This window comes from Prenolepis imparis, unplaced genomic scaffold (assembly GCF_030444845.1).
Source record: "Prenolepis imparis isolate NDT839.2.m4 unplaced genomic scaffold, iyPreImpa1.0 SCAF_136, whole genome shotgun sequence".
Classification (NCBI taxonomy): domain Eukaryota; kingdom Metazoa; phylum Arthropoda; class Insecta; order Hymenoptera; family Formicidae; genus Prenolepis; species Prenolepis imparis.
The window spans coordinates 41,122-51,279 of record NW_028141294.1 but is presented as its reverse complement, the minus strand read 5'-3'; the positions used below and the strand labels follow the sequence as shown (position 1 = coordinate 51,279).

At 34.9% G+C, this 10,158-nt stretch overlaps 2 protein-coding genes across 2 annotated transcripts; both read left to right on the top strand.

The window, feature by feature from the left end:
* The first annotated feature begins 5,423 nt into the window (after window positions 1-5,423).
* Window positions 5,424-5,888, top strand: LOC145947757 (uncharacterized). Its single transcript, XM_083057536.1, has one exon. The coding sequence runs from the start codon at window positions 5,424-5,426 to the stop codon at window positions 5,886-5,888; it is 465 nt and encodes a 154-aa protein (XP_082913662.1).
* Window positions 5,889-6,075: 187 nt separating this feature from the next.
* LOC145947756 (uncharacterized) lies at window positions 6,076-6,732 on the top strand. Its single transcript, XM_083057535.1, has one exon. The coding sequence runs from the start codon at window positions 6,076-6,078 to the stop codon at window positions 6,730-6,732; it is 657 nt and encodes a 218-aa protein (XP_082913661.1).
* The last annotated feature ends 3,426 nt before the right edge of the window (window positions 6,733-10,158 follow it).

The window sequence follows — 10,158 nt, the reverse complement described above, 5'->3', positions numbered from 1 at the left end:
GTCACAATGTGAGCCTCTAACTTTTCGCTCAAATTAAAGAAGTGCAAGCATCTGTGAAAGAAAAAAAATTACAATTTTATTTACAATTTTATTTACAATTTTATTTACAATTATATATAATTTGCAATAAATATACGTACCGATCACAGATATATTTTTGACCATTGTATTTGCTCAGTTGCGAGGTTACGAGGCGAGACAGATTTTTGATATACGCGAAATGTCCAACGTTGTCGTCCTCCTCCTCCACGTACAGCAAATTCACATGTTTTTCTCTTTTCCGATCGGCGAGTCGTATCGGAAGAATTGATAGTTCCTTCTTCCTCTCGATGCCGTAGACGTTGATTGAGATATTGTTTATATGTTCAAACTTTTTTATTTGATTCAACGTTATCGGAAACTCAATGTTTTGTAAATTTAACACCGTCGTATAGTGCGGATATGAAGATTCCCGTTCCACATGTCTTTCAACGGGGTACAGAGCGGCCACCACGCGAAACACGCATTGTCCATTGATAGCACATTAATTACCGCTCTCTTCGTCATAATTTCTCGCGGTAATTTAATATGGCATCCCGCGCGCATAGGATTGCACTTGTTGATATTTACCGTAAGATCGAGGATTCGTGACAATGCCCATCCGCTATCACGTTCCTGGAACTCTTCGAGAGACGTCAATGTGGTTTCGATGACATGCCGCTCATATCACTCGCGTAAATCGGACGTGCGAAAAAGTTCATAATTTCTCGTGTTAATACTTTTGTTGGCGCTCTTATCACCTGTCACAAACTCACCGTTGAACACAGTATTTACTTTTACACAGTTGTGTATTTTTATAACGTCTTGCACTTGCTCGAGTACTACACTACTAGCATCTTCCAAAAATTGTCGCTGTTCGATATAGTCTGCGTTAATCACCGCATCGGTCAGTATATGATTTTCAAACGCGGTATCGATTTCTCGCCAAACGAGTCTTTCTGCGTTATTGTCGCCACTGTAATTACCACCACTGGATATAAACTCTCTCTGCAATCGAGTTTTTGCACCCTCGAGTCGCGTGATTCTAGCAACCAAAGATTGTTTATTTCCAATCGAGAGTCGCGGACGCTTGACACGGCAGTTTTCTTCAAGCAGTTTGATAAATTCCTCGCAGCGCAGCGCCCATTCAAAATACTCGCCTAAGGTGGCGATTTGATGGGACCGCTCCAACAGGTCACGTTCAGTCTGCTCGATGTTTTCCATTTTTCCACACTTTTTAAAATCACGTTCTATAGAGCACTTGCACCCGCTATACTTTTTTCGACCGACGTATCTGTGCGCTTGCAAATTACGTACCATGGTTTGAAGTGGCAGCAGTCCTTATTATATTTCGTCTAATCATTTCTTCCCCTCTTCATGATAAACGGATTGTTTAATTACATATCAGAAAGGTGATCTCCCTTCATCGCGTTATCGCTTTTGACACAAAGCGGCCGGACATCGGCGCTCATTTTTGTTTATAAAAATTCAAGCGGCCGAACATCGGCGCTTCCTAAACAATGAGAAAGAATCCCGCTTAGGTGGAGGGGAAAGGTACCGCAAAGGCTGCCGAATATCGGCGCGTAATGCAACACGGTCTTTTACCGCGAAAAAAAACACGTGTCATGACGTGTTCATTGCGATAAGCGCGATCTCCCAAGATCCCCTCAGATGGAGGAGGGGAGGAGGAGGTACCGCGAGGGTGGCCGAATGTCGGCAAAATTATCGCAAAAGAATTCTTCCTAAACAATGAGGAAGAAACGTCGCAGCCTTATGGGCAGGGGTGGGGGTGGGCGGAAGTACCACCAAAGCGCGTCGCCTTATTGGCGAGGGGAGGGGAAGTACCGCGAGGGCGGCCGAATATCAGCGCTCACTTTGCGGTGTTTTGTTTATAATAACATGTTAGATAATTCAAGGTAATACAATACGCTGTTTTGTTTATACCCGCGAAAAAACAAAACGCGATAAGCGTCTCCCACACAGCGATAAGCGCCCCCGCCCCGCGTGACGTCATCCCCCTCGCCTATGAGATCCCCCCGCCCCGCGTGACGTTAGACCCCCTCGCCCCGGGGAACCCCCCCGCCCCGCGCCTCCCTCGGAGGACCCGAGTTAGAACTCTCATAGTATCCCTACTCGTGTTAAGATTATGGTTATTTCTGATCTTACGGAATAATTTAGATCAAAGCTAGTTTTTGATTGGTTCTCGAGCTTATGATTACGTCTTATGCTTTTTACGGTTACGGAAATCCGTGTGCGATGGCCTTTTTTTTTACGCGGAAAATATTAGTCCATGTGATTGCACCCATACAGTGCCTTTTCCGCCTTCTCCGTCTTGTCCCACTCTCTCTAAAATGTGAGAGAGAGCGAAAGCACAGTATATACAGTAGCGCCATTCTCTGTCGGCACCTTTGATGTTAGCATGGACGAAAATTAACTACATATGCGCGAGCGAGGTATGTAACCAATCATGGCATGCTCTTCTATCTCACTTACTCTCCTTTATTATAACTTTCTCTCTCTCTTTATCTTATTATATACACTATATACATATATAAATGAATAAGTACAGTATATGTTTCAAGTACAGTATATGTATGTACAGTATATGTCAGTTGCTTTATCCGATATAGTGTATGTACAATAAGATAAAAAGAGAGAGAAAATATAATAAGGAAGAGTAAGTGAGACAGAGAGCACTACCGTGATTGGTTACGTACCTCGCTCGCGCATGTGCAGTTTATTTTCGTCCACACAGAAATTGCCAGAGTTGCGCTATAATATATACTGTGGCGAAAGACTCCATCCATCGATATATAGTACTGGATGGAGCATGTTACCGAAACCGTATTGACAGACGTAGAAAGAGACAAGACGATGTGTGGGTAGTAGCAGCTCATGGAGCTACGGGGCCATAAGGCATTTCAAAATTTCATATAGGTATATTTCTCATCAATTAAATAATGAAGTACAAATTCTAAAAACGTATATTATTAATTATTTATAACGAATATAATATAACTTTTATGCTATTATACTCGTTCAGGCACACGTGTATATACATATTACACAGCGTATAGCAATAAGGTTAGAATGATGGTCAATTAATCACACAAAGTTATGATTTAACCATACGAATATTATATATAATATTATATTTTTATAAGAATATATATATATATATATATAAGAATATAATATAAAAAATATGAATATTATAAAAAATAAAAACAAATGAAAAATGTACTTTATCTGAAACTATGCTGATTAAAACTCAATTGTGCAATGATCCTCATATAATACTTCATAGCAAAAAAATGACAGTAATGCATCTATTGTACATTAGAAGGACATAAAATATGAAAAGGTACTGATAAAATACATTGCATTTAGAAAGGTTTTATCGAGACAGTCCCACTAATATACGGAACACGAAAAAAATTAGCAGGACGGTCCTTCTAAGAGCCAAAGGTCCCGATAATAAACATTTCACTTAAAAAATGGTACCGTTAAAATACAAATTACAAACATATATGTATATATATACAGATTTATATGTATATATACATATTCATATACCGGGTGAGGCAATAATTATTAGCACCTTAAAATCTTTATAAATATTGATTTTAGACAAAAATGTGTTTCAAACAAAAGTTGTAGGGTTTCGAGGGGGACATAACATCGTAATCAAGAATTGCCCTTGAGTGGCGTTTTTCAAGGTCATTTAAAGGTCATTTATGTTTTTTTTAATGAAATTATATAAATTTTTTTATATAAATCGATTCCCCGCAATATTCACTATAAAAAGTTATAAGGGCAACATGGCCAAAAAATGAATAGTTTACGAGATATTTTATAAATCAATGCAACCATGTCAAACACGCGGCACGCGGGCCGCATGCAGTCAACAAAAAGACTGCGACCCACCGAGACTTTTTGAAAATCTTTCGAAAAAAATATTAATTAATTATTTTTAAGTAAATAATATATTAAATTGTAATTTTTTTATTTTTTTCATTGCAGTTTCTATTTTTATTTTTTATAAAAAAAGTCGTAAAATATTTTTAATTTATAAAGTAACTTATAAAATGTAAAAAAGACTATGTAGGTATAATATTGAAACATTGAATATAATAATTTTTTTCGAAACAATTTCACAGTAGCTTTTTACAGCAAACTGCTGCAATAGTACAGTAAGTACTCGTTCAATAACAGATATTATGCAACTCTGTCGCAATTTTGGACAGTTTTCTTGTGCACTTCTTCGGGACGTATCTAAGCTATCAGATTGTGTTACCAGGGGAGTTGATAACTAGACTGTAACTTCCATGTCGAAAGAAAACTCAAGCTGTTAATGGGATTATGCAACTTACAGCGGATATTAAACAAGCAACTAGGATATCGAGTCGCAACATTCTGGATTCAAGGCTAATCTGGATTGTTTGGTGCTTCCGAAGATTACTGAACAACTACCGCAATTTAAAATAAACAGAACCTTTCTTCAAATCTTAAGGGATCAAAGATTAGCAGACCCGAATTTTGATAAACCAGGAAGGATAGATCTTCTTATAGGTGCGAGTCTATTTTGGAACCTATTATGTGTAGGACAAGTTAAAACAGCCAAAAATGGTCCAATTTGGCAGAAGACTCAACTCAGTTGGATCCTAGGAGGAGAGCTAATTGACGCAAAGGCGAGGATAACATCCACCGCATTGCTAACGGTTAACAATTCCTTAAACGAGCAAATGGAAAGATTTTGGACGCAGGAAGAAATATCGGAGCTTCGACAGCTAACACCATTAGAAAGAGAGTGCGAGGAGCATTTCGAGTCGACCGTTTCCAGGAATTCGATTGGCAGATTTATTGTAAGCTTACCGAAACATAAGGCATAATCACTGTTGGAGATTCACGCAAAGGCGCCTTGCAACGATTTTATGCATTAGAGCGAAGATTCAAACGACAGCCTAAACTCAAGAAAGACTATGCACTTCATGAAAGATTACAAACGACGAGGACACATGAAGCTTGTGGATTGGAACAGCCTTCAAGGAAACGGATTAACATGTTTCCTTCCGCATCATCCAGTTTTGAGACCAGACAGCCTTACAACCAAGGTGCGAGTTGTATTTGATGCGTCAGCAAGGACGGACAACGATCAATCGTTAAATGATATGCTATTGGCAGGGCCAAACTTGCAAAATGATTTGAGTCACATATTGATAAGATTTTGGATGTATAAATACGTGATAACTGCGGACATTACAATGATGTTCCGGCAGATTTTAGTTACAGAAGAAGACAGCCAACTTCAGTTAATATTATGAAGAGAGTCTGAAGATTTTCCTATTGAAACCTATGCATTAGAGACAGTTACATATGGGACGACTCCCGGATCCTATTTGGCAATGTGTTGCCTAAGACAATTGGCAATGGAGAATAAGGAACAATATTTACAAGCAACCGAAGTTTTGGACTTTTATATGGACGACGTATTATCGGGAACGGATGATCTAGAAGAGGCAATCGCGTTGCAACAGCAGCTTACGGATTTATTAGCTAAAGGACAATTCAGCCTACGGAAATGGAGAACCAACGATGCAAGAATCCTACAGCATCTGGAAGAAGACGGCAAATCAGACAATCTATTAATGCTCAATAAGGACGAGCCCTTAAAGACTTTAGGACTCCTTTGGAATCACAAAACAGATTTGTTACAATATAGCATAAAGGAGAGAAAGGATAATCGTATAACAAAGAGAACGGTGCTTTCAGCAATTGCACAGATATATGACCCTTTAGGACTCCTCGGACCGATCTTGATTGTTGCAAAATTGATTATGCAGCAGTTATGGTCCTTCAATATCGAATGAGACAAGGGTCTACCACAAGAACTTCACTCAAGATGGAAACAATATTGTTCGTCGTTAAACCAGCTGAGCGAATTACAAATTCCTCGTTGTGTTAAGCCGCAAGGAAGAAAGATAAATATATTTGGATTCAGCGATGCTTCCGAAAGAGCATACGGAGCATGCACATATGGAGTAACGTCAAGTGAAGATGGCAATTATCGATTATCGATCATACTTAATTTGTGCAAAATCAAGAGTTGCGCCATTGAAGACTATAACATTAGCTAAACTCGAACTGTGTGCAACTCTTCTTTTGGCAAAGCTTTACAGAACCACCTGTGAAGCTATTGGAGACAAGATCGACAAGGCTTACCTGTGGACAGATTCCACAATCGTAATCAATTGGATTCATACATGCCCAAGCATTTTAAAAACGTTCGTAACAAATCGGGTCTCAAATATACAGACCCTCACTTTGTCAATCAAATGGTACCACGTATCTTCGGATCAGAATCCAGTTGAGATTCTCTCACGAGGGACAACCGCTCAGGAGTTGAAGAATAATAACTTATGGTGGTTCGGACCAAATTGGGTTCAATGGCGAGAAGATTGGCCCGAGCAATTCGAGAAGATAGTGAACTTGACGGAGAAAGGGATAGTAAACGCTCTGGGAGTATCAAACGCCGCATCTACCATTTTGCCAAATCTCTCTTCGTTTGAAACACTTGTTAGAACTCTAGCTTATTGTCAGAGATTTGTTGACAGTTGCCGCAAATTAAGGCACAGTGGAGCACTTACGGTTGCAGAGCTCGAAGGAGCAGATGTTACAGTTATAAGGTTGCCCAATAAACACTCACTGATATAAATATAGTATAATATACGTATCAATGGTTTAGGATTGGTATATAAACGATTTTTATACCGTATAATAGAATACGTTAAAATATTGTAATAAATATATATTTTTTAAACGTTTCTAATAAACATTTATCAATCTAAATGTCGTATGATATACGTATATCCAGCATATACTTTAATTCATATAAATATTACAAATAATAAATGTCATTTTTCTATATTATTATATTAATATATATATATACATATATATATATACACTTAATATATTGATTTATTATATTTACGTTTTCGAATGATCGTATAATTGCAATATATATATTACAAATTTTATACCAATTTAATCAAACGTTTGATTATATTGATATAAAATTTGTGATATATACACTGCGATTATACGATCGTATAATTACAGTATATATATATATATCAAATTTTATACCAATATAATCAAACGTTTCCAAGACGTATATATTTATTACTAATTTTTAACGTATATTATATATATATATAGTATATATATATATATATATATATATATATAGTGTAACGTCCGTCCTGCGTTATGTTTTACGACCCGTTACATTCGTCGTTCGTCATCAGTCATCTGTGAAAGGAAGATCGTCTCTGAGCACGTTGCTAGGAGGACTGTTGTTGTTGTGGTAGTGAAGTCGACTGACAGCTGTTGGTCTGCGCGGACGTTTTCCGATTTACGGATTAATGCATTTAATATTTCTGTGTTTCATTGAGTTAATTTACGTTCTGTTTTTAATAAAGTTCCTTCGCTTCTTACGCGGGCGTATTAATTTCGCGGTGTGAGTGAGCAAGAGCGAGAAACGTAACGAGAGCGCTTCAAGTAATCTCGAAGACGTCCGAAGGACGTTATAATATATATATATATATATATATATATATATATATATATATGTACGTCCAAAGGCAGTTTTCAGGACGTTTTCTAAAAACATGATATTTGTGGATAATAGCGTAGTAAATTCTGTCTGGAATACTTTTTCGTCAAAAAAAGGCAGTAATTTTGGCAATATTTTAAAATTTATACGGATTGGCACTTACCAGGTCAACTATTTATTTAACTAAAGCGACATATATCATTTTATTTAATGCTTGTATTTTATAGATTTTACACTTACTAGTAGTTTTTCATTAATTTTGTATTGTAAAAAAGAAAATTATCAAAATTATATACAATTTTTTCGCAAGTCCTCAATTCTACCTTTTAACCGAATTATTCTTTATAGAAAAGGCAGTTTACAGACTATTCATTTTTTTAATAAAAAACAAAAATAATTTATTTTACCAAAAATTTTTTAATATTATATGAAAAATTATGTTAATCCTAAGTGTAATAAAGTACTAAAATCCAGTATTAAGTAGAAGCAGGGTAAAATTTTGAAAAAAAATGCAGGTTCTGAAACCAACCACTTCTTCAAAATTATATTATATGTTAGAGCAGATTTCAGGTCTCATAATTTTAAATATGACATTGAAAACAAAACTATTAAATTCTTATAAAAACTGTTAAAAAACAAAAAATGGTTCAAGGAAGATTAAAATTAAATTATCTGAAAACTGCCATTTCGCAGTAATATATATATCTGGAAACTGCCATTTTACTTATATTATATATAAATTTGAAAACTGCCATTTTACTATTATATATAAATCTGTAAACTGCCATTTGAGCAAGAACTTTAATACTTTCGGCTTTCTAGACGTAATTTCAATACTTAATGAAGTTCATGCTACACGTTTAGCTTTATATTTTATTATCAGTATTTGGCGCACTATCGGATTAACATAATCCACAATGTTAGCTGTGCTCATCGGATTTTGTCAATCTGCAGAACGAAATCGGGTCTGAATGAAGAATTCATGGGAAATGAATTTTATTTTACAAAATTACGAAAGTCATTGTTTTTTATGATGGGCAAATATCTATTAATGTAATTATTTAAAAAGATTCAATAATTTTGATCTTCTATTAACGAAAATTTAACGGTCTGAAAACTGCCATTTTACTATTATATATAAATGTGAAAACTACCATTTTACTATTATATATAAATATGAAAACTGCCATTTGAGCATGAACTTTAATACTTTCGGCTTTCTAGACGTAATTTCAATACTTAATGAAGTTCATGCTACACGTTTGCTTTATATTTTATTATCAGTATTTGGCGCACTATCGGATTAACATAATCCACAATGTTCATCGGATTTTGTCAATCTACAGAACGAAATCGGGTCTGAATGAAGAATTCATAGGAAATGAATTTTATTTTAAAAAATTACGAAAGTCATTGTTTTTTATGATGGGCACATATCTATTAATGTAATTATTTAAAAAGACTCATTAATTTTGGTCTTCTATTAACGAAAATTCAACGGTCTGAAAACTGCCATTTTACTATTATATATAAATGTGAAAACTGCCATTTTATCTTATATATAAATCTGAAAACTGTCATTTTACTATTATATATAAATCTGAAAACTGCCATTTGAGCAAGAACTTTAATACTTTCAGCTTTCTAAACGTAATTTCAATACTTAATGAAGTTCATGCTACACGTTTAGCTTTATATTTTATTATCAGTATTTGGCGCACTATCGGATTAACATAATCCACAATGTTAACTGTGCTCATCGGATTTTGTCAATCTGCAGAACGAAATCGGGTCTGAATGAAGAATTCATGGGAAATGAATTTTATTTTACAAAATTACGAAAGTCATTGTTTTTTATGATGGGCAAATATCTATTAATGTAATTATTTAAAAAGATTCAATAATTTTGATCTTCTATTAACGAAAATTCAACGGTCTGAAAACTGCCATTTTACTATTATATATAAATGTGAAAACTACCATTTTACTATTATATATAAATATGAAAACTGCCATTTGAGCATGAACTTTAATACTTTCGGCTTTCTAGACGTAATTTCAATACTTAATGAAGTTCATGCTACACGTTTGCTTTATATTTTATTATCAGTATTTGGCGCACTATCGGATTAACATAATCCACAATGTTCATCGGATTTTGTCAATCTACAGAACGAAATCGGGTCTGAATGAAGAATTCATAGGAAATGAATTTTATTTTAAAAAATTACGAAAGTCATTGTTTTTTATGATGGGCACATATCTATTAATGTAATTATTTAAAAAGACTCATTAATTTTGGTCTTCTATTAACGAAAATTCAACGGTCTGAAAACTGCCATTTTACTATTATATATAAATGTGAAAACTGCCATTTTATCTTATATATAAATCTGAAAACTGTCATTTTACTATTATATATAAATCTGAAAACTGCCATTTGAGCAAGAACTTTAATACTTTCAGCTTTCTAAACGTAATTTCAATACTTAATGAAGTTCATGCTACACGTTTAGCTTTAT